The 26381-nt window shown below is 42.3% G+C and overlaps 1 protein-coding gene across 1 annotated transcript in view; it reads right to left on the bottom strand.

The window, feature by feature from the left end:
- htr4 (5-hydroxytryptamine receptor 4) overlaps nucleotides 1-26381 on the bottom strand; it is a 194704-nt gene that overhangs the window by 11985 nt on the left and 156338 nt on the right. Inside the window, exon 7 of the mRNA XM_080900575.1 lies at nucleotides 20663-20753. Within this exon, the coding sequence (XP_080756701.1) occupies nucleotides 20690-20753 (64 nt within the window). The 3' untranslated portion in view covers nucleotides 20663-20689. The remainder of the gene's footprint in view (nucleotides 1-20662; nucleotides 20754-26381) is intronic.

Here is a 26381-nt window from a genome sequence, read left to right as displayed (position 1 = left end):
TTCATTCATCAGAATCAATGAAGCATCCCAGTGTTTCGTTGAAAAGCTCAAACTGAAGAAAACTAAAAGCTCAAAAAACCGCTCAGCTCTGCACGAACACAGACAGCGGTGTTCAGACAGCGGAAGTCGACCAAAGGCAGGAATGCACTTTCATATCTGGAAGAAGTGAAACTGTGGAAACGGATCCGTCCTGTGTTTAGCCGAGGCTTTGTTTGTACACAGCTGAGCCAACGGGCCAACTGGCAGAGCAGGACGGAGAGGCCGGGGAGGGAGACACGAGGCCCGGATCACAGGCAGACTAAACATTTCTGCACATTCTGGGCACTGGTGTGGCCAGCATTCATCTTGATGAAGTGCCCTGAGCAAAACTTTGAACGTGCTAAGCAACGGACATGATGCCCCGTGTGGGCGGGAGTTGAAGACGAATATCAGCCAGATAACGTAGAAACACATATTTCATACGCTGTGATCTGGACTGTGTCACACTTACAGAAAATAAACATTTTCTCTGAGCTCACAGGAAACTTCAAGTTCCCGACTTTCCCGATGCTGATGAAAACAGCGAGCATGCACATCTGCGGAAAAAGGAAGAGATGGTGGCATCGTTGTGCCTCTGTAGAACAAACTCTGGGATCGTCTCATTTTTCATTGATTTTCCTGCTGAAATCAGAAGAAAGTTTGATAAATTGAATAACTGAATTTAGAGCCAAGAGTTTCAGTAAGTGTCGCCATTCGTCCTCGTGTTCTGTGTCAGCTTATTAATGCTGTTAAAGCTCATCCAATCACTGTGCACCTGCTCTGACACTCACAGTTTCACGTCAGGCGTGCAGCAGTAAATAAATCACTCTGAATGTCGTGGCATCTTTCAAGAGCACAAGCAGGGATGGAGGCAAACCCAGCGTCGTGCAGCACCTTTGGGGGGGCGTGGCCAGTCTGGCGTGGTAAACTGACGCATGAATAACAGTCTTTCTAAGGCTACATGTTTCTATTGTTTCACCTGTCATTTAACGTTGTCAAGTATGAAAGCCTCAAATCGCTGCGTGCCGCGGCACATTTTAAACCTCACGTCACCTTTGCAGTTTAATTTACAGGCTCAGGGATGCGCTTTACTCAAGCTCTCTCAAACTCTTCTCTTGTTTTAATTTCAGGTTACTGCAGACACACAGGTGTGGCCCCACGTTCTCTCCACCGTCTGTGACAGGAACACATCTGCTGATGGTGAGGATCACCAACCCTCACCATCGAACCGAACCGATGTGAAATCAGCTGCTGAGATGTTCTAGCATTTGAAGCAGCCAGCGTCTCCACAACGATCCAACCCCACGGACGGCCGCTTGATGTGTCGTCCCTGCTCCGTTTCCTCCAATCACAGGTGATCGTTACAATCAGGAAGCTCTGTGTGTGTGTCTGTGTGTGTGGTCTGTTTCTCCCCAGTTTAACTGTTAAGAAAGCAGAAGTGAGTCTTGAAAACACGTTGGGGCGCTGATAAAGGCGGGGGAGGTGTGTGTGTAATAGATTTGAGGGGAATACAATAGGCAGGAATTTGAATAGGAAAGAGATTACGCCGTATTGAGCTAACCGAAAAGAATGAGACGGAGAATTTTATGCAAAAATTATTCAAACTTCACGCCCACGAGGAATGGCTGTTTCCATCTCAGATACAGTCTGGCATAAGAAATATGAGTTTCTGAGAGGACTGAATACGGAGAGGAAATATATTCTACATAAAGCACTGATGTGAACTCCTTTGACCTTCAGGAAGATTTATTTGTTACTATGCAGGTAAGCACGAGCACTCCGAGCACGCAGAATGCCATCACCTCGACTGCAGAAACGCCAGTTTGGGAACAAAAAGAGGTGATAAGGAACTCATTTACAAAGCACCACTGGAAGCAAACTTTTCCCTCTGAGCTGGAAGAAGAAGCCAAACTTCCTGAGTAAAGCTTCACTGCTTCAGAGCCAAAAGGAAAAGCCTGAAAGTGCTAACACAGCTGACGTCAGGTCTGCAGAGGGCATCAGAAGTTTGGACTTTCATAGGATTACATCTGCGCACGTTTTTAGAAAGGATTCGACCTGCCGCAGGTAAACAGACACAGGAAATCCTGGAGGTACGTGCTGTCTGCACAGCCATCGAGCACCATGTCTTGTACATGCTCTGAAGGATGATGGTTAAGGAGAAACCGACGATGACTGGAATTTTCTGCTCAAAGCTCACAGAAGCTAAAAAAGAGAGGGTAAAAAGGGCCAAACAAAGCCCCGTCCCAGCTCATTTAAACCTGCACAGCTCTTTCATGATGTTTGAATCGATGCTTTTAACAGCAAGTAGAAAGACAGCGGCTGTGTTCCCGGTGCCACACACAGCTTCAGCTTTTCCTTTATTTCTCCTTGTTTATCGGTTCGATTAAACTCATTTCAGCAGGAAATACACCTGTGTCTACTAAAGAGCTCATCCTGGACCAGTCCACAGAGACATTTAACAACATCCTGCAGAGATGCTGCCACACATATAACACAACTCATAGAACTCAACACAAACAGAACAAAACTCTACATTTAAACAGGAAGTTAAGTAAAAGAGGAATATATTCAGGAGCAAATAAGAACTGAGCACCATGAATGGAGCTGACGACGCCTGTGAGAGCTCATTAATCCAGAAGTGTTCCTTGGTGTGTCTGCAGCTCCTGCCTTTTGAACCTCCAACCAGAGATGGTCCTCTTTGGCTCCCCAATTTTTTCAGAGGATCAGATCAGCCAGGCAGCGCGTCAAACCAAAAAGATTGTCGCTCATTTCCTGGGACACACCTGCTTTGGCTCCTCTCCTCTGGTTTCCACTCAGGTATCAATTTCAGGATCCTCCCATTTGTCTAAAAGTCAGTCATGGTCTCCAACCTCTCACACGCCTCTCCAGCTTACAGGTTCCTCCGGTCAGCTGGTCGGATGCTCCTGACTGTCCCCACTCTAGATTTGGCCTGCTGAACAGCATCCAAACATCCTGTGGGCTCACTGTGTCTCCTGCACCTCTTTTAGCCACGTCTTTATAATGAGTGTTTCCCTCATGTACTTGTACCCAGTATAGGTGTCTTTATAAAAGCATTTAATCTGAGTCACTCATGCTTCATTTTAATCTTGATCACCTGATTAAAAACCAGTTCTGTGGTCTTCATGAAGCTTCAACTTTAAATCAAAGAAGTACAGACAGCCTGACTGCAGCGCTGAAATGAAATGTTTATGTAAAAATATGGCTGCGACTCATTAAGTCCAACAAAGTGGAAGCAGCAAGTTTGACAGAGATAAAGCAGGAGGTGTGTGTGTGGTCAGCGTTCCCTGTTAAAGCTCAGACAGCTCATCAGCATGTTTCACCCTGCAGCGTTTAAAGCCGAAAACAATAAAGCGCAGAAACGCTGCTCAGAGTCTAATCAGCTGCTGCGAGGATGCCTCCTCCGGGCCCGACATGCACATCGCAGCACACGATGCATCACTGTCTCCCACATCTTCTCTGCCGTCATGGTGATAGCCAGCTCCCCGCTGAGCTGCGTGGGATTGAAGCGCAGCTCGCTGTACGCGGCATCACTCTGCAAACGGAGCTGAAGACAGCAGCTGAACTTCATTTTTTTCTGAGAGGCGACCCTGACCGTGTCAGTGAGAAGCAGCTTCCTGAAACAGAACAGCTACTCATATGAACAGTGACACAAACCAGCCAGTCGCCGGCATGCCTTTATCTGTTCTTTGCAACAAGTTTAATTGCACAGAACAGAACTGCAATTCTGCTTTTTGCTTGAAAGTCCCAGAACCACTTAAACAGGCTCTTATTCTGAAACATCTGAAGGTGAACACTCAGTGCTTCACTGTAAATGTCACACCTGGGGTCCCACCTGACCACTCACTGAAATCTACTTCCTCAGCGACCTAACCAGGTGTGCCCCGCCTCTCAACCCATCACAGCTGGGGCAGGCCCCACACCCTGTGACCCCCAATGGAATAAGCTGAATAAACTTCACAGTAAATAAAATATAGACAGAAAAAATGAAAAAAAAGTGTAAAAACTTAACATGAAAATACAGACCTTCTTATTAAAAATATAATAAACAACCAGCCACATTTTCTTTGTGTCACTGGTTTTTAAATGGTGTAACAAAATCTCAATGAATGAGGCAGCGAGGGAAAGAGCAAGAACCGGGACCTGGTCCAGCACCGAGCCTGCAGGCGAGAGCTCCAGACATGACTCTGAAACGCTAAAGTCAATAAACCCGATTGATTTGAGCTGTTTATCATAACTCAGTGTTAACTATAAAACTCAAATAAAAAGCAGTGATTTATGACACTTTCATTTGTCCTCATAAATCACTCGAAAGGCGGGGCCAAAGATCTTATTTTGGCACAAACAGGTTGGTATTCCTCTCTTCTGTTGGTGGTCATGAAGCGTACTGATGGGATGGAGGCACATGCTGCTACTTATATGAAGAAGTCAGTGTGGAAGCCTCTGAGCAGATAAAACACACCTAAAAAAATATATACACACTCCTGCACAGCCCGATGGTCCTTTGGTTTCTCAGCTCTCTACAGTGAGCCACAGTCTAAATCAGAGACGCTGGAGGCGCGTTGAGCTGAGCAGCACCAAGGCTGAAAACACTCACAGGCAGGAGGAGGGGGAAGAATGCAGGCGGGTCGCAGGGAAGTAAACACAGCACATGTGCATGCTTCACTGCATCTATACATGCATGCATACTGTACACAACATGGGGGTGGCTGAAAGATGCTAAAAATATACAAGCAGAGCCGTCTGAGCTTCCAGGTGACTTTCACATAGTGTGTGTGTGTGTGTGTGTGTGTGTGTGTGTGTGTGTGTGTGTGTGTGTGTGTGTGTGTGTGTGTGTGTGTGTGTTTTCTAGGAATGAGAGTGCTGGCTCTCAGCAGATCAGAGGTTTGATTATTTTTGGATGACTGACTTCTGCAGCGTTCCTCGGCTAATTGCCTACATGACTGGAATGAGGACAAAAAAGCAGCGTGTGTTTGCACGTGTGCGACTGCACGTACACACTGCTTTAAAACAACGAGATAGAATTACTTTTATAAATACTCTACTCCTTTTTGTCACTACAGATCCCTCAGCCCCACCTAAGGCCTAAACTACAGTAAAGTATTTGGATTACACCACCAAACAGCTTGTTGTTGACTTCAGCACGTTTCCACTGCTGACCCATGATAACACTTATCCCTAAAATGGAGATGCAATGAAAGCGACTTATTGTCACGTCACTGGTTTGATGTTGATTATTTGTTGTTGGCTAACCAGCTGTTTTGGTCGTCGGGACAAATAAGCTCCAGCGACCAAAGAGTTCTCTGTCCTCAGATGATGGAGACGATTCACACTGACATCTCTGAGATCTACAAGACTCAGAGGCTAACATGACAAGCTAACATGATTGTGGTCAGGTTTATGCAACTTTATTCATACTTTTCTGTATATATTATCTGGAAATGTTGCACCCTTTCTGAACAAAATGCTGAATTCTTGTGTTAAATCCATTTCTACACAGACTTTCAGCAGTAGCAGCAACGTGTGCCTGTTAAAATGCCAAATAAAGATTCATCACAGTGTAAAAGAGGAAATATTAAATATGTTCATTTAGTTGAATCACAATATTTGTACCATACACAAGCACCCATCCATGTGCATGCATGAGAACTGGAGATGGGAATGGAGACCCGGTTCTCAATAGTTAAGTTCCTTGGAGTTGTTACTCTGCTTGCCTGAGATCCGCAGTCAGCTGATCTCAGTCGGTGTGCTGGAGGAGGAAACAGTGGTGGATATGAAGGGATCGTTTGTGTGTCGTCATTAGGATGGGGTTTGTGTTGCAGTGTGCAACGGCAGCCTCAGGTTTATATTATTAAATGTAATTATGAGACTGTGTGTTTACAGAATAACATGAATATAAGACACACAGATGAAAGTACTTTCTCTGGTGAGACACTAAAATAACACGCTGCATCAGTTTGATCAAAAGTAATGCTTAATGTGTAATGTTTTTAGAGTAATGACACCAGCACTGATCAGAACAAAGATGGGAAAACCTCGAATAGGCACAAACGTGCAACGTGCTGTCTCTGATACACTGCTGAGAGTATAAACTATAATAGTCACATCACTATGAAATATGATAAAATGAGGGGATACGTATGAATGTGCACGTATCACCTCTGTGGTATGTAAAGTACTGCTGATTCAAAGTTAATATGTCAGTTCAGTTAAAGTTGACATTATTTGATATATTTGTGGGAGACAAGTCAGCTCATTCCATTTTACAGTGCATGCCTTCTTCAAGTGTTTTACTGAAGCAACAGAGCATGAATAAAGCCAGAGTGACCAGTAAGGACACTGGAAGTGACAGATCTGGGTCTCCACAAAAGATTTGTTTTTGTGAAAAAAAATCACAGAAATCCAAAAATTCATCGTCTTCATCGTGGTGAAACTTTCATCGTCCACAGGAACAACAAAAACACCGATGTCAGCGGTGGTTCACGCTCCGACGACAGCTTTCTAAAAATGGACCGGCTGTTTTCTCAGAGAGCTCGGCAGCATTCGAATTTAAACCTGATTCAAATTAAAACTTGATATTTGTGTGGATTTGACAACCAGTCTTTGTTTGCTCATTTGTGCGACCGGCAATGAATCCAAGCACCAGTTTACAGAAAAGTCTGAAAGCATACTGTGTACTTGTTCTTGGTCCCGGGATGATGACATCTAACTGGACTGTAAACACTTGTTTTGACATGTTATTGTAAATATGTCATGTTTGCCACGGTCCTCTGGTTTTAAAACCAACGCTTGGTACTTTTTCTGCATGAACGATCGCCTTGTGTCACCAGGAGAAGACTCGCTCAGCATTTACGTCCCGTTGCTTCAGCGCCGCCACGTTTATCGGTGCTGAGCTCACAGATATTTATTCATACGCGGCTTCCTCAAACAGAGACCGGCTCTCAAAGAGCTGATTTTTGATTTACTCTGAGGTGTTAGACAACTCCTGTATACACACCATATTGTTCTGCTAAACATACAAGTGAACACTTGCATTGTATTCTGCAGCCAAGCCCTCATTTGATCCATTCTCAATATGAGAATATCGAACTCCCCGGAGTTCCCCGAAGCCCCCGGAGGACTATCATTAGAGGACTGAGCCTCAGATGAAAGCTACAAATATGTCACTGAACAACTGCCTAGAAAAATGCATCCTGACCTCACGCAGTGAACCTTTATCAATCTATGAAGGTCTCCATCTATCCATCTCATTTATTCCAGCTGTCATAGGCCAGACGTTAGCAACTGCAAGAATACAAGGCAATTAGGGCTGCCACAAACGATTATTTTGATAGTCGATTAGTCACCAATTATTTTTGCAATTAGTCGACTAATCAGATCATGCATCCATTAGACGTAAAACATACAGCTTATTGCACCAGCACGCATCTGCTCTTATATAACTATCATTAGCTTACAGCTTTAAGTGTTTAAGGTATGTGCTAACTAAAAATAAAGACAAGATGATAGTTTATTGAATTTTAATGAAATCTGCAGATTTTTTAGGTGAAGTTTAATAAACTCAGCTGTCTGCTGAAAATATGCTAAACGTTTATTTTGTGACCCAGAAAGAATAATAAGAGTAATATTAAAACTAACTAGCTGCCGCCATTGTTGGAAACTGAGCAGGGCCGCACTATGAATTCTGGGATACAGCTTCTTCTTCTTCTTCTTCGGGGTTTAACAGCAGCTGTCATCCTTCTTCATGCAGTGCTGCCATCTTCTGTTTCAGTCCGTTATTACACTCTCTTACAAATCTTACAAAGCTTCAAACGACGCGTCGACGATTTTGATTGTCGACGTAATCGTGACTAGTCGACTAATCGTGCCAGCCCTAAAGGCAATATTAACCTCTATGGGCTGTGGCTTGTTAAGGTTTTCCCACATAGGATATAAAAATTCTTTATTTCTTTTACTATTAATAAAAAGGTAAACTGTCGCACATGAGAGGACTGAAAGACAGAAACTATTAAACAGAGTCATTGTCATTCTTTGATGGCCAAAATGATGTCGCCGTCTCTTTATATATGAAGTAAGGCCAAAAACAACTGACAGCACAAGTATCTGTCCAACCAACAAGAACAATTGCAGCCACATAGTTTCACTATGAGGCCTCAAGACTGTCATGGCAGGTTTCTGGTCAGTCTGGTGGACAGAAGCTCCATCTTTTCCTGCTGTAGAGTTACTCACAGCTGGTATCCAAACGAGTCTATAAAATGATTTATTACAGTGTGGAAAACAGTGGATTTAATCTTCATGTTGTGCCACATAGATGAGGTCAGAGATGGTTGGTTGGTGTCCAAAGCACACTTCATAAAAATTCTTACATTATTAGAAGCTGCATCCACAGACTGTATGGCAGCATGACACAGACAGGTACCTGCTAATCAGTGGCATCCTGTTAACATGGGAGTCTATGGGTACTGACTCACTGCTGCCTCTGCTGGACACCAGAGGAACTGCAGTTCTTAATGTTTCCATGGTTGAATTTTGTTTTACTTGCAGTTTGTCACCAGCCCACTTTGCAGTTTAAAAAAGCTGCTTGACTCATTTTTGCTGGTGCATATAGATCAATCACTACATACTGTAGCTCCCTTTCTTTTCATCTGCACGTTTTACTCAGATCTCAGTTTGAGACGGCGCGAATGGTGGATAGTGAAGGAAGGCGAATGGAAAATTTCCTGCCAACCCGAGCTTTCTACCTGGCAGGGAGAAAAACATTACATTTGTGAAGCCTGGAGTCCCACGAGACCAGGGGAAATATCTTCATATTTATACGACGCTCGGAAAAATAAACAGACCTCCATAAACAGAAGACGGTAATCATGAATGAAACCTCAGAGAGATTCAGTGCGTGTCTGTGTGTCCAAACTGGGTTTGTGTTCAGATTTGTGTGTCAGTAAAATGAGGAAATAGAAGACAAAAAGACTCTGTGTGTGTGTGTGTGTGTGTGTGTGTGTGTGTGTGTGTGTGTGTGTGTGTGCATGACAGTAAAACAAAGAGAAGGGAACAGATTCTTTGTTTTCCACCTCATAGTGTGCAGCCTAAAAAATTTAAATGTAATATATATATATATATATATATATATATACACATATATATATATGTATGTGTATATATATGTATATATATATATACATACATACATACTGTGTGTATATATATATATATATATATATATATATATATATATATATATATATATATATATATAGTGCTTTCATGTATATTTCCAATCACAAACTGCTCAGTGCAGCCATAGCATTACCCCTGCCAACATGCGCCGTTCAATTTCACCACCAGCATTGAAGAAAAGTTCAGATGGCTCATGTGTGACATTCTAAACTCAAACACTGATGCCGCTGTTGTGACTCATGCCAGCAGGTGTCAGAAACAAATAAGAATTATTTCTTCTGCTCCCAGAAATAAAAATTCAATAATGTGAGAAGTACAGGAAAATCGAGACTGGTCACAGTGTTGGTGTTGATGACACACCAGGCTGTTAGTTAATGTGTGATAAACAAAGTACAGAGTGCTGATCAGCTGTGAAGCTTGAAGCTTTGGTTCAGAAGAATCTTTACATGCTCTTCCATCCATCATCATCATCATCCACCTATCCATCTATCCATCCACACAATCACCCATTTATCCATCCATCCATCCATCCATCCATCCATCCATCCATCCATCCAACCATTCACATATTCATCCACCCATCCACACAACCATCCATGTATCTATCCACACAATCGCCCATCCACACATCCATCCATTTATCCAACCTCAGATGTTTCCATCCACTCATCATTGGCATGAGCGTCAGGGTTATTTTGGAGTTTTAATTATGTTTTTGGGCTGTTGTCATTCTGACCACTCCTCTTGGCAGAACTCTTAGATTTCATTTACCTAGATTCCTGGTATAGATTCTGGCTTTATTAATAGCTGAGATCAGGGCTTTGGGAAGGTCATTCCAGAAGCGTAATGTTAGCCTACTTTATTCAGTTCAGTTCAGTTCAGTTCAGTTCATTTTTATTTCAAACATTTCAAACATGTGCCTTCACAATCATTACAAAATATCATTCCATTATTTGTTTGAAAAGGAGTAGGCTGAAGTATTTACTTATTTGTCCCTACCCCCTCAAGTTTTACCTCTCATTCATTTAATTTTTTTTTTGTCTTAAATTAAACAAACAACATATGAAACATATAAACATATGAAGTAAAACAAAACATAACATACATAAATCAAAAACAAGAAATTAGCAAGCCCCACCACAGTATAGTTTCTTTCATATGAAAAATACAGAATGTGTATATTTGCAGATACACAAGTTATGGAAAAACAACAAACCAAAACAAAACAAAAAAACAAAAAAACAACCAAAAAAGAACCGCAACACCATTACCAGCAACATTACCATCCTGGGTTAACCCCGTTTTCTTCATTCTTATACTTATTTAAAATTAGGTTTTTATATTTTACTTTAAACTGTTTTATGTTTTGACTGTCTTTTATTTCTTCTGTTAGACTGTTCCATAATTTAACTCCTGCAATTGAGATTGACATAGTTCTTAAAGTTGTTCTAGCACTTTGTATTTTTAAATTCCATTTCCCTCTTAAGTTATACCCACCTTCTCTTTCTATGAACAATTTACAGATTTCTTTGGGAAGCAATTTATTTCTGACTTTATACATTATTTGCGCTGTTTTAAGCTTCACCAAGTCTTGGAATTTAATGGCTTGCATTTTGACAAAGAGTGCATTTGTATGGTCCCTGTACCCTACATTCAGAAACCAGTTGTGATGTGTGCTTGGGATTTTTATCCCGTTTGTACACCACCAAATTCAAGTTTAACTGTCTACCTGCTGATTTGAGGTGTTGAAGAATTTTACAGTTGTCCTTCTTCCATATTCTATCCATTGTGTGCAATGTACCACACCCAACAAAACAGCCTAGAGCATGATGCTACCACCATTCATCTGATCATCAAACTTTTCTCCAGAAGGTGTTTGGCTCATCCATGCGGACAACTGCTCTGATTTTAGTAGATCTCAGTTTCCAGTTCATGGCCAGCTTGAGCCTTGGTGGTTCCTAAATTGATCCTCAAGATCATAACCAATTTACTGTCATCTGACGGTACTGAGTATTGATTTTTAATGACAACAACATTAAAATAGATTAGACAACTGTGTAACTATATAACACACACACCTATATTATGATTGATGTAATCAGCTATGAGGTCACCAAGGTCTTAGAACAAGACAGTAAAATTTGGCATGTATCAATGTGTCACGCTCGAGGTAGCTTTTACTTTAAAGACTCTATGTGAATTCGACAAATTTAAGGCCTGTCCTACAGAGCCTCTGATTGGCTTGTGTTTGTCACGGCTGCCGAGGCGAGCCGTGTGGAATAAATGAGGATCCAAGCGCAGGCAGTCGTAGAGGAGCGAAGGTGATTTATTGAACACAAAAGAATGTGGACAAACAGCAAACAGGGCTCGAACTAAACTAAACTGGGAAACAACTAAACTACAGAGCACAAACCTGAATGAAAACGAGCAGAGGAGGATGACGATGAACAGCAGGGAGAAGACACGGTGGATACACAGACTGACACTGAGTAATACAGACGAACCGGCAACAGGCAGGAGAACACACAGGGCTTAAATACACACACCAGTAATCAGGGGATGAGAGACAGGAGGGCAACACAGCTGGGAGGAATCTGGGCTGACGGGACAGGGGAAACGTAAACTGATCACACTCACATACGACGCGGACCTTCACAATAAAACAGGAAACTCAGACACATGGAACCAGACAAGACATTGAACTAAACAGACAGATTCACAAACAGATGGGGAGACACCATAGACAGACAGGTACAGACGCAGACTTAGAGGCAGATCGAAAATAACACAGAACTTAAACAATCATCATCTAGAAAATGATAACAAACTAAAAGCGCTGGGTCACCAACCCAGGACCATGACAGTGTTTAGGGGTTAAGTTGATGCGTGATAATTGATACCTGGTTGGTTCAGATCTGAGGTGTGAATCAGAAGCACCGCAGGGCCAGAGCTACTGAGTAGGTAACATTTTCTGTTTAGTTTTACTTAAAGGAATAATTCTGTATTTTGTTTTATGTAATGTTGTAAACACACAGCACTCATTTTCCATATTTCCTATACACAGTTGGTCCTGCAAAAGGTGGAAGCTGTATGACATGAAGAGCTGTCTTCAGTTCAGTTTATAGAACTGCAGAGAAGACAATATTTCTGATGGAAATCCTGTCTTCTGGGTTTAGAACTACTGGTGAATATACCTTTTGCCTTTCTGAATGGCCACAATAAGATGCCTTCCTCAAATGTACTGTACATACAAGACTTAAAAAGACTTCATCAGGACCACAGATGTTTAGATGGAGGTGATGGACACTAACCGACAGCCACATGTGGCAGACGTGAACCACATATGGACTGTTTATCCTGAATTTAAATTGTGTGTGTATGCAGATGTGAACCAGATGTATCTATGTTGTTTATGGGGATTGCCATCTTTCATCTGGGCAGAGCTGACAGAGAGACAGAGAAGGAACAAACAGAGAAGAGAGAAGTGAAGTTAGCGAGGCAGCGGCCCACACAGCAAGTCCATTTAATTAGGAAGAGAAAAGCCCTGCAGCCCAGTTTACTGCAGTTACCGACTGAAAACAGCTAGCTGCTCAGTGCACATGTAAAGTACTTATTGCTGAAACTAGTTCTACTGTAGCTGCTGAATAACAGCACCAGAGCTCAGGCTGAAGCTGGTTTAGAGCAGCGATGTTGTTAGGGATGGGTGGTGAAGGAGCGTCAGCTACAACTGCACCAAACCTCTTCATGCAACAGAGCTTTAAGGCCTACTAATCAAGTCAGGACTTTAAAGTGTCAGAGCCAGTTAATGGGGGTCAACTGTGGTGGTGGTTCTACCAAGACAATAAGTTACAGAAACCTGTACCAGTACTGAAGCTGATCTTTATTTTATAATTTTAATTAATATTTTTACTTCTGGTGTGCAGGTTTGAAACATTTAATAAGCTCCAATATCAGTTTTCATTGTCTGTGGTCTCAGTTATCCAAGCCACTGTAGTCTTAACTAGAGATGGCACGATACCACTTTTTTATGTCCGATACCGATACCGATATCATAAATTTGGATATCTGCCGATACCGATATGAATCCGATATCGTGTTTTTTAATCAATAAAACTGTTTTTTTTAAATATCTTGCTGAATTTTGTATAAGTTCATACTCAAGTTTAAAACAACAACTACACTAAAGCTATTCTGTTATACCTGTATGCAAAAAAAAATGTTTCATAGTTCAGCAATACTGATCAATCTAATAAACTTAAACCTACACCATCCTCCCTATTCTGGTATTTTAAAGAGTACTTAGCGTAAATATTAAGCAACCTAACTAATAGGGTTCCAACTCCCAGCAACAACAAAAATAAATAAATAAAAAATAGGGAACCACCCCTCACGCTCCACCTCATGATGCTTAATCGACGTAATCAACCTTAATTTGATGCAGTGTGAAAAAAAATGCACAGAAATCAATTATTTTTCAAGAAATATTAAATAGATTCAACATCTTTCTTCAACAAAATTGCAGACTGCACAGATGGTACCTTCCCAAAGGAAAAAGTACTATAGCTTACTAGGGTATATTTATTACCGTAGACTCAACAGTTACTATATACAGTAATGGACTTCTATTCCTTTTACATCAAATTAAAACTTTGGGTGTAAGATTCGGATAATTATTTATTAAAAGCTAGGCATTTTAAATGAGAATAAAGAAAAGTATGTCTTTGTGCCCCTTTTCCCTGTTCATGCCCTATCGGCCCCCCTGGCTAAACTTTGCTAGATCCGCCCCTGCACAGTTACAGCCGTCAGCTGCGTAGAAAAAGATCCTGGTGTAGAAAGTAATATTAAATAAATTCTAACAACAGCTTATCAAGCTTAAACGTGCTGCTGTTGTTTATCCACTGGTTTCCTCTTTCTGGTGCAAAGTGGGCCAAAAGCAAACTAGAGAGACGGACTCGCGACAGAAAAGCCGATCAGCTGATCGTTAAGCAGTTTCATGATTGAATTAGCAGCAAGAGGAGGCAGTCGCTCCATATATCGCTTGTTAAGCTTAACGCTTAAGCTTAAGCTTTACAAACATTCAGAGATGGACTTACACACTTGCTTTACTTCTCTCGGGGATAACTTTGTCGGAGATGAAATGCCGGGTTGCTAGCGAAGCTCCACATGCTATCCAGACCACCGACAGGTCCCGCATGCCACAGCCGCTCTATCACGTGATGCATACTGCTCCGACGTGCTAACGTTCTGAGGCGAGTTAAGGCGCGTTGCAAGTTTTGTGAGGTGCTTTCGTGATATTTAATGGATCGGATTACATTTTTTATTTTTCTCCGATATCCGATCCAGTAATTTAGGTCAGTATCGGACCGATACCGATACGTAATATCGGATCGGTCCATCTCTAGTCTTAACTGCTGAAGACAGCTAGACTTTTATTTGGTTCATGAAGCTTTTAGCATAAATTTCTTACAGAAATTTCAGTTTGACTTTAGTTGGATTGCATTGTGCGAGATGTCCAGCCTGTCCAGGTGTAGTCTGTAGTCACCCTAACAGCTGGGATTGGCTCCAGACTAACATTATTCTGAATACTTAATCATGCAAAACTACACTAGTAGACACAAATCCACAGTGGAAGCCACGAAGTAAGAGGAACTTCCTTCTCCTGGAACATGGAGAGAAATCCGAGTTGTTTCATCTGCAGCGTCTGGAGAACTTCTGGTTGGACGTCTTGCTTCGACACACTGATGATGTTCCTGGGTTTCAGATGGCTGCTTATCTGAGTGCATACAGCAGTACCATTTAAAGAGCTATGATAACTTTCACTCTTATAGCTCTGAAAATGGCGCTGTGGTCTGCAACAAGTCTCTCAGTCGCATTTGTTCAGATGCAAGTACATCAGCAATCAGTAGTCTCTTACTCACATGTCACATATGCACCTTAGAACACCCAGTGACGGCTATTCAGTGCTGGTCAGATGATACTCTGATGGTTTTTAGTTTTGCCCTGGGATTCATTCCAGGAAGGGACAGAAAACAAAAATCACAACAGAAAGAAAAACAACAGCGAGAGGTTTGCAAAGAGCATTGTTCTGTATGTCAGCATGTTTTAGGAGAAGAAAATAGAAAAAGTAAATTAAAAATTATTAATTAAAAAGTAGCAATAAAGAGAATATGCATCTTTTGCCAGTTGCAGATTCAAAAACACTTATACCACATTGTTTAAAAAAATCATAATAAAGAAACTGACAAAACAAGACAGCACCATACACCACACAGGTTCATACACCAACTCGTATACAGCTATTTAAAGTTATTTTAAATCCTATTACTGGTGAGCTACCAGGTAACTGAAGTAGTTCAATGGATCAGACTGTTGCTGTACACAAATACAGGTCCACATGAAGGAGAACCAATCAGTACTTTGGGCTGTATAAGCTGGAGAAATGGCATCTACTAACTGCTATTTCTTTAGGTACACAGTGCACAACCTGATTTGAGTTTGTTTTGTGTGTGTGTGTGTGTCAGTATTAAGAGGTCTGGCAGTCTGAAAGCCCCCAGGAAGGTGAGAAGCGTTGAGGAGTGGTGTAATTAGACCTGAGCATCCTGCCAGCAGCAGCAGAGAGAGGCAGACAGACTCAAGTGGCCAGTGCAGGGTAAATAAAAAAAGATGCTCTCTGTCAGGAGTCTGAAACCTCTCAGTCTTGTCAAGGTTCTTCTAATTCTCCATACAGCTTCCTACTCTCGTTCCAAATTAACATGGAATTATCATCTAAAATGACACCTGTGGTTTATCTGCTGTGTAATCTGATATTTCTGCTCCGAATGACCAAAAATAAAATAACAGAGGAGTTTTCTGTCTGCCAGGCATCTTTAAAGGAGCTCCACCTGTTTGCAGGTCTTAGGGAGCCTGGCTGCATCTTCTGCTCATTGTCCTCATGACACACCAATGGTATCAGTCTAAAGCTCCCACGTCACCTCGTTCACCAGTTTTTACATGCCTGCCCATGCCTGAGGACAATGCCTCATCACCCTATTATGGCTGAGCGGTTTGAAAAAACTAAAAACAGCAATACATTGAAATCAGGAAATGCCACCATTTGCCACCAACCCGAGTTGACCAGTTTCAGACCAAAATTCTGATTTACAGGTAAAGAAAGAATAATCCTGACTGTGCACAGCCGTATATGTATTAACAACTAGGGCTGGGACATATCATACCGTTCACGGTAATATGGACTGGACTGATTCTTATGTAGCGCTTTTCTACTCTCCCGGAGTACTCAAAGCAACATGCCACATTCACCCAGTCACACCCATTCTCACTTGGGGTTAGAATCTTAACCAAGGATACTTTACATGCAGACTGGAGGAGCCAGGGATCGAACCCCCAACCTTCCGATCAGTAGGTGACCTGCTCTACCTCCTGAGCATACAGCCACCCCTAATACCGGTATAATGTTAAGCAATGATAAGAAAATGAAATATCGCGATAGAATATGGGTAAAATGCGCATGCGCAGTGCCCCTGTTTTCATACGCACATGGCAGAAAAAGCATGGCGGCGACGGAGAATGAGAAGGGCGAAAGTGGATCGTTTAATGAAACAGATGAACCAGAATTGGTTTGTAAAAATGCTGCAACTTCAGTGATGTGGAACTGTCCGTCAGAAACATACCAAAGCACAATTTTTGGTAGAGCATGCAAGCAGGCTGTCGTTATTACCATATTTTTTGGAAAATAAGTCACTCTTAAAATCCTTTGATTTTCTTAAAAATCGACAGCGCCCCTTATAATCTTATGTGTGAATTCCGGTTGTACTTACTGACCTCAAACCAATTTTATGTGGTACACAGGGCTCGAAAATCTGTCAAAAAATGTCTTAGTACGACTTTGGTAAGCTACGAAGCCGCACCACATGATGGGTTGTCAGAGCATTATGGCTATCGTAGTCAGGCGCCTCGCGGAGTGATACATACAGTGCTTCAACATAATATTACTGTATTGTGTGTGTATAACCGCTTTTTAAGTTTTGTGGATATTATACATGGTTATGCTGAGGATATGTCGGCCAATTTCCACTGCAAATGTCTTTTGGTTAAACTTTCAGCAAGGAATTTACATCTGCACTGTTAAATTTTTATATAACTTTAATGCTCATAAAAACCCAGCTGCTTGTTTAAGTGAAAAATACATTGATGAAGTATTTTCTCTCACGTCAATTATATCGTCAGTTATATTGTTATCGCAAATTTTCAAATATATATCGTGATAAATATTTTTGGCCATATTGCCCTACCCTATTAACAACCACGTTATTGCATGCATTAAAGATAAAAGAGAATATAACATAACACGTTAATGCTATGTTATATTCTGTTGTATGCAGTGTCTGCTACAAGCTACAGAGACTCTCTTAAATAATTGCCACTGTAATTTCTGAGAATGAGAGCAGACACTAAACAGCCAAATACTATAAAAACATGTAAATGTGAATCTCTAAAGTCATTAAACACAACAGCCGAGGTAAACCGAATCAATTTAAAACAGCCTCTGTGCTTCATCCTCTATTCATCTGTAAAGAAGGTTAGAAAAGAAGAGAGCTCAGCATTAAATTTGTTTCTGCAGCCCCTCCCCCCTCTGACTCTCATCATGCACCATTCCTGTATGTTTTGGACATTGATATGTTTTTCGAGGGTTAAAAATCACCAGAATCAAGGAAAAACATATTGGTGGCATACAGAAAATGTTAAATATCACAGAGCTGCAGTTTTATCACCAGAAACTAAAACCACTTTTATCTCACAGTGAAAACAGAACAATATTTTCACTCTGAGCTGCAGTCTGAGGGTCCGTCTCCCTCACTGGGAAACTCAGATGGGCTGCAGATGAACTGTGCAGACGGAGATGTGACTGTGCGGAGGTTTTCTGGGGTTTAGTCGGGTTTAAGAGGAGGTGGGAAAGGCCAGCAGAGCCACACATGAGGAGTATCAAGGGGCTCATACTTAAGACGAGCCCTTCAAGGGCTGTCAGTAAAATCTTAATATCAGTTCTTAAATATTGATGTTTATTAGATTATTAGTTTTTGTTAATATCAGCCTGCCTGGGAATTTTATTTGGAGTTTTGTTAATTTTCTTCTTCTCATACCAATGACGCTCAGCTTTAAAACAGGAACCACACGCACACACGATTCTTCAGTCGATTACACTGTTATCGCTGCAGCAAGAACTCTTTTGTCGGAGCTGGCTGGGAATGAAAAGCCCCCCTCACTGCCATTCTTATCATCACATCACTTATCCTCACACTCATCACCACTCTTCATCCTTCTCACAGGGTAAAGTAATGATCAAGCCGGCAAAGAGCCATTCAGAAATATTTCAGGGAAACCATCTCCAGAGGCATTCATGGAAGGAGTAGCCTTTCAAACAGTCTGCTGCAACAAGAGGACGATTTTTAACTAACAGATAAAAAGCGGCGCTGCTGTGGAGCTTTTTTAAGACCAAACCGATCGAAGACAATCGGCCCGGAGCACATCAACAGGCAGGGAAGATTAGCAGCCACACACACACACACACGCACACACACACACACACAGAGATAAGGAAGGACAAAAAAAACAAAGGGCATTGAATACACAGCTACATTCAAAATAGAAATCCAAATACTGAGGCTGTGTTAGAGTGAGGGGCGAGAAGAGAAGATAAACCAAAAGAGGCGCAGAGATAAAACACACTCCTACATCTGCATGTACACACACACACACACACACACACACACACACACACACACACACACACACACACACACACACACACACACACAGCTATGAGGATGTCTCCAGACCCAGCTTGTGCAACAACATTTAGCTAAAACACAGACCCCCGGTTGTACACTGAAGTCGTGCACCACAGCAGAGCTCTGTTTACCTGAGCTTTACTTTTCTTGTTGGTGATGAATATTTTCTACTGTTAGGACAAAGAAATGAGAATCTATTGGAGATTATGTATCTGAATTTCAGGAGCGGGACCGCGCCTCCAAACACACTCCTTCTGGTTGCCACCTATATAGGTTCCCCCCAGTTCTGCAACTGTTCATTCTCGTTTACGTGCCCCACTCTCCCTCCCTCCTTGTTCTCAGTTCTTTAACTTCTTCACTTCTATTTAGTACACGGGGATCAGCCTGGCCCGGGAGCCGTCGCCAGTCCCCTTCGAGGCCTTCCCCAAACCGCAGCTCAATTCATGTCCAAGCATTCACCTTTACGTGCTAAAACGCTGTCAATCCTAAAATGAGGACGTGGGCCCAGCTAGTGAATTGGGATTTTTTAGCAGTACTGATTTATTTCACTCAGATAAAATATCTGTGTGCACATTTGCATGAGGAAATGGTGCGCAATAAAACACATAAGCCTTTCACACGCCTGCAGGTGATTTAAGTTTCCTACACAAAATAACTAGAATTATAATTCCAGCTGTTTGGAGTCCAGCTGTGAGTCAAATCATCTGTGAGAGCAGGTTAGCAAAGCATGAAGGAAAACTACGCCTGACTAATATATTGCGACTGCTCAGGTTAGTTTGCAGACTTTCTAAACCTACATGCAGAGAAAGATTTCACTGCTCTGAAGCTGCACACAGTAAAAAGCTGCACAGTGACCTTTAAGAGGGATGATTCCAGCAGGGCCTCAGTTACTTTGGATCTACACATCTACACGTGCAGTCGGCAGTCCACACATGTATGTTCAAAATGAAATACCTGGATAATAAATGCTGTAATAATCTGACTGCTCCCACGACTGAGCCAGAGTGAATCATCTCTGAGTCTCTGGCACTCACACTTTCAAATATTCAAACTTTTTCAACTGTAAAAGATCTAAGAAATACATCACAGTTACGCCCATTTGAGTCCAAGTGGTGTTCAAAATACACCTGATGGCCTTTAAAGATGGTGCTGGTTGTATTTTCATACCAGATCCAGGCTGACCCTGCGGGTTGGAGGGCGTAAAGTGCAAAAAGTAAATCAAATAGGAAATTAAAAGTCTGCGTTGGTGAATAAATCTCTCCCTTCTTTGATTATTGTTATTGATATTCTGGGTGCGCAGCTGTAAAAGGTCACGCTTTAACCTCACCGTCCTCTAGAGTTCAACCTTCACCCACGCCTGATGTTAAAAAATGTTCACGCTTTTAGAAATTTGAATACACACATGCTGAGTTATGAAAGGAAAGTATGACTAAAGCTTTATCACACATATAACTTCTGTCTGTTTTGAAAAGTTCATGCATGAGTTTCAGCATCATTGTTTATCGTGATCGACACAGTGGGAAATCGATGAGTCTCAGTGATCTCAGATCAGATGTTGACGTGTGTGTGTGTGTGTGTGTGTGTGTGTGTGTGTGTGTGTGTGTGTGTGTGTGTGTGTGTGTGTGTGTGTGTGTGTGCGTGCGTGCGCGAGAAAGCAGACTCACTTGATAGAGCCTTGAGACAGACAGCAGCTAGACAGGCACTGGTCTGGTGTTGCAGAACCAGAGCAGCAGCTTGGAGGCAGAGGAACAGCCGCTGGAGAGACAGGAGGAGGAAGAGGAGGAGGAAGAGGGAAAACACACGGGAAGGATGACGAAGCAATATCAGAGGTGGCAGGTGCAGCCGGTGAGGAGAGGAAATAAATGACAAAAGGAATAACATAAATAGAAAAAAAATCATGTGAAAATATAGAGATAAAGGATGACAAATGGAATAAAGAGCAAGAAAGTAGAAACAGGGTGACATTAAGAAGAAAAAGACAAAGTTAAAAAACAGAAGGAAGAAATTATGAAAGGATGGTATAAAATTGAGAAAAAAATGTGATTTATGTTCATAATGTAGTAAAAAAAATGAAAATATGAGCAGAAAAACAGCAGGTCAGAGGAAGGAGAGAGGGAAGGAAACAAAATAGGAAAGGAGTAAACAAAGGCAGGGAGAGAGAAAGGGAAAAACAAGGTTAGTTTACACCCAGACTAGCCATTGGTCAGGACAGGTGTGTGTGTGCATCATATTCAGAAAATAAGAACTGAAAGGATAAACAAAGCTCACGCAGACACCACACTGCCTCCGCTGACTTGTTCCCATGTATTTCTCATTTATATTAGCTTATTGGGGGTGTTGGATGGTTGGGGTGGTGGAGGGTGCAGTGTGATGGTCCCAATGATTCTTACATTTTCTCTGCAGAGCGTTCAGAGAAAATAAAATACCAGCACATCAGCACAGCTGCAGTCTGACAACTTCTACAGCAGCTTGATCACGATGACTTTGAGTGTGAAAGGTGAGGTCAGTCAGTCAGTCAGTCAGTCAGTCAGTCAGTCAGTCAGTCAGACACACACACACACACACACACACACACACACACACACACACACACACACACACACACACACACACACACACACACACACACCATGTCCACAATAAAAAAAGTGGTGGTGAAAACACACAGCGAGACCTCAGAGAAGAGCTGTGATGTGAGATGTGCAGTCTGTGGGGGGATTTCTGGTCATCGGGCTGAACGATTCTGCAGACTACTGGAAGTGCTGTTCCTATAAACACCATCCATCACTGTGATTCCTGTGGCACAGGTAAACGAGGGACATGTAAATGCCCGAACAGCTGTGTATTAGTGCGGTTTAGGGGTGTTGGTGCTTCCACGAAGGCTATAACCTGCTCTGGGAGCTGCAGCGTCAGCCTCGATCAGCTGAATTTTATGTTTTTTTAAATACTTTTTGGTAAATGCTGAAAATCTGACAATATCTGCAGTGCTGTCTCTAATCATCAATCACTCATCAATCCTTCCAGCACTGTGGTTGTTTTTACATCACTGCCTGGAAAACCACTCCAATGTAAGCTCCGATGCATATGCAATGAACACCAGCTTCAACCTTTCAACCTGAAGGATGAGGGAAGGAGCCAGATCTGGCAATCAGGAAAGGATTTTATCTGGATGTAGCCACACAGCTTGGGTTAAAATCCACCAAGGTTAGAGGGCTCACAGAGGGCAATAAACCACGCTGCTAACGCCGCTCGTGCTCATGACCTGATGGACTCCTCTGGGCTTGATGCTGAAAGCATCGCAGCCAGAGATCCACCATGACTGCAGAGATGAATGAAATAAAATTCGGACCAGCTGGAAACACAAGCTGGAGTCTGAGGTTGAAATTCCAGGTCAGCAGGTGCAAGTGGTCTGAATGGGAATTCCATGGAGTGGCTGGAAAATAGGAGCTGCACTGGAGACACTCCAGAGTTGGATAAGAAGAACGCTCTGAAGGGAAAACAGGGATGGTTTTTAGATCCAGATGCAACAGCCTCCACAAAAACGTCCCACAGAGACGGCAGCCAGGACGATGAGACGGAAAACTGTCCAACGGTGTCAGACATGGACACGAGTCCGGCTGTTTCTGGGTCTGAATACATGATGCTGCTTTAAAGCTGTGGCATGTACACGGCAAGGACAGACACAGTCCAACAGTCCAGAGACTGGACACATACGGGCCTCCTCCTCTAGCCTCTCCACTATAAGCTCCTCCCACCCCTTCAAGGTACACCTTGTCCTGCCTTTGTGCTGACATTTCATTGATTAGAATTTTTATAATAGTTAAGCAGTGCCCACAGTTGAAGCCATCAGCTCATCACACATCACTGACGTGCGGTTGCTTAAAAATGGATTGGTTTGCATTTATATAGCACTTTTCAAGGCACCTAAAGCACTTTACAATTCATTCACTCTCACATTCACACACTGGTGGAGGCAACAGTTGCCGCAGCTGCCCTGGGGCAGACTGACAGAAGCGAGGCTGCCATATCGCGCCATCGGCCCCTCTGGCCAACACCAGCAGGCGGTAGGGTAAAATGTCTTGCCCAAGACCCAAGGACACAACGACCAGTGGCCTGCAGTTGCTTGAAATCATGCTATATTATTCACCTTTACCTGAGCTTAGAGTCTTTAGATCAGACTTAAATTCAGCTGACTCCTCTCAGCTTAGCCTATCACAGGTTGTTACTGAAGCTGTCATATGTGCAGGCGGAGCCTCAGTGTGAGCAAGTGCAGTAGTAGCTGCAGCTGTGAGTCCGGGGCTGAATGCAGCCGACAGCATTGTCAGCATTCATCCCGGAGCTTGTAGGCACTTCCTGTTTGGATTTTCTCTGATTTTGTTTATATCTGCAAGACAATGCAATCCAGACACACACACACATATGCAGCTACACACATGCAGACAGACAGACAGACACACACACGCAGACAAGCAAAAATGTAGATGTGAAACATGATGCAGAAACAAATATAGGAACTGGAACAAGAATGCAAAAATACAAATTTTGCATCTCTTTTCATCATCTGCAGGAGTGCCCATGGAAAGATACACTAGCCACACGCACACGGGACAGTGTGTGTGGTATTGCTTCAGGTTAGTGTCTGTGTAAATTGTGTAACCAAACACAGGGACACACACTGAAAATGTGCCGTCAGTAGGAGAGAAGCAAACAGGGAGAACATCAGGAGAATGGCAAAAAGAAAGAGATGAAAATATGAAGAGGGTGGAAAGAAATGGAGACAAAACAGGAAGTATGGAGGAAAGGTGGAAAAGTTGAAGAATATTTGTAGAAAAACAGAGCAAGACACAAATGAACGAAAACCATGGCACAGTGAAGGGGCTCAGAGCCTGCGCTGTTAATTCAGTAGCTGTGAGTAAAAGTCACCCAGAATAAGTCCACTCACTTAGGTCTTTGTCACTCAGTTCTACCTCACTCGGGTCTTTGGTAACAAGCACGGTAACTAGTTATTATTCCAAAATCAGGAACACGTTAGTCGTTACTGGGATTTAGATAGGCTCGTTACTCGTTACTTCATGTGGTGGCTATCGCGGAGCTTCCACAGATTCAGTAACATTAGCAAGTGGTGGAGGCCAGCAGGTGGAGGAGGGAAAGTGGACGCAGAAGGAAAAGAGACCCGAGGCGAACTTCAGGTAAGAAGTTATGACCTGCAGTCTCTCTGGGTCAGATATGAACCAAGTTTAGGTGGAGTTTATTTTCGTTATTCTGACTTTTTCCGTACTGCGTGATAGCTAGCATGACGGAGTTTCTATACAGCTGGGTGGGTGCTATGATGTTAACGATGTTAAACTTTATTTTGTTCATAAGTTATTAGAGTTGCCAACTGTCCCGTCTGGTATTCAGAGAAAATATTACGCGTTTCTTATTGAGGTGAAAAGGAACAGTTTGTCCCGTAATTCAGCTACAATGAAAAAGGCACAAAGCTGGAGTTATTCTGTGTCTTTGCTGCACAGCTGCCTCTTCTTCTTTCATTCTCTCACCCTCCCTCTCCTGTTTCTACTTCAATCATGAAAATCAGTGATCAGCTGATCGGCTTTTCTCTGTTGTTTGTTTATCGCTCACTTTGCGCCAGAAAGAGGAAACCAGCCGATGTCGCGTTAAACAACAGCAGCACGTTTGATCAGCTGTTGTTAGAATTTATTTAATATTACTTTCTAGTATCAGCTGATGTTTGCTGGAGCCACAGCTGCAAAAAAGCTGCTGGTCATGATATGGTTTGGTTATCTGGTGAGAGGGAAACATGAAGATGAAACCAGGAGATGTCCTTACTGAATCACCAGAGCTGAACAGGTGATGGAGAAACAGGTTTACCTTTTAGGTGACATGAATGAGTTGAAGGGAAGTTATGAACTGTTTCTGAGAGACAAATAACACCAGGATCCTTTTTTAGGTAGCTGACAGCTGGTAACTGTGCAGGGGCGGGTCTAGCAAAGTTTTGCCAGGGGGGCATGTAGGGCATTAACTGTCACAAAGAAATACTTTTCTTTCTTATTCTCATTTAAAATGTCTCGCTTTTAAAAAATAATTATCTGAATCTTACAACCAACGATTGATAGATTGATGCATATATACCATCAAAACAGTGTACATCACTGTCACAACAGTGTTTATTTTCATTCAAAGGCTTTATGATTTTTCCTATAATGGTGGGCCGGTCTCTAGTCAAAATGCCCGGGCCAATTTTCTGTCCCAGTCCAGCCCTGTATGCAGCTCATCTGCAGTCTGGTGTTACCTACATCTTCCTATTCAGAAGGCAGAATTTCCGAGTTCTAAGTACAATCGAAAGCACCACGACTGCAGTTTTTGTGTTGGATGTAAAAGGCGCACATGACGCTGTGACGTAGGCTAGAATCATGGCAGCAGTCAATGACGGTCCAGGCGTGGGGTTTCTCTCATGGAAATATGCACATTATCTTTTCCTTTCTATTGGTAGGTGGCACAGCGCACTTGTGGCAAGTAAGCAAGCTAGAAGACTGACAAAGTTATGGAAGCAACACATTAACAAGAGAAAAGAGTAAAACCAAAGTTACTTTCCCTAGTAACTAGTTACTTTGAAAGTAACGGGTAACTTGAAGTAACTGAGTTACTTTTGATAGAAGTAACTAGTAATGTAACTAAGTTACTAATTTAAAGTAACTTACCCAACACTGATTATGACCTAACAGTTCTACCTGCACAATCTAATAGAAACAGTTCCAATGAGGCAGAAAATGGCCATTTTGGCAGCAGTGCTCAGATCGACAGTTTTTATTCTAAGCAACGAGACGCACAAAGCAGAGGCCAAAGGTGAAGATGTACAGCGTCTTCACCTTCTTTCATTTCGTTGAATTCTTTAATGAAGTCAGAATTAAACTTTCATGGAAGATTTTGTCCCTTCTCCCAGATCTGTCACTGCTTCCACAGCGTCCTGCTCTGAATAACGCTCATCACGTCTTCATTTAGAAAACTTTGACACATTTGGCTGAAGACAGCCTGAGGTGGTGTGTCTCAATGTAACACGCTCAGCTGCATCAGTCACATAATAAGCACATCAATAATCCCTCTCTTAATATGATGAGGCGCCGTGTTGAAATGAGCCACTTTTCCATCCAATATGAGATGCTAATGCGCTGATTTTCTCCATCTGAAAAGACAATTAGCTGCTAATTGAAGTACAGTGTTTCAGTGTTTTGTGCGTCTGTCAGAGGGAGATTACCCTCGGCTGTGCGTCGTTGGAGAGTGCCTCATGTTTTTACAGAAATACAAAAAGCTGCAGAGGAATTCTGTATGTGGAGAGAAAGACCGAAGATGACGTTAAAAAACATCTCTAAGTGTGAATATCAGAAC

Source organism: Rhamphochromis sp. 'chilingali', assembly GCF_963969265.1.
Source record: "Rhamphochromis sp. 'chilingali' genome assembly, chromosome: 13".
Lineage (NCBI taxonomy): Eukaryota > Metazoa > Chordata > Actinopteri > Cichliformes > Cichlidae > Rhamphochromis > Rhamphochromis sp. 'chilingali'.
The sequence above is the reverse complement of the archived record's forward strand: the minus strand, read 5'-3'. Positions and strand labels throughout refer to the sequence as shown.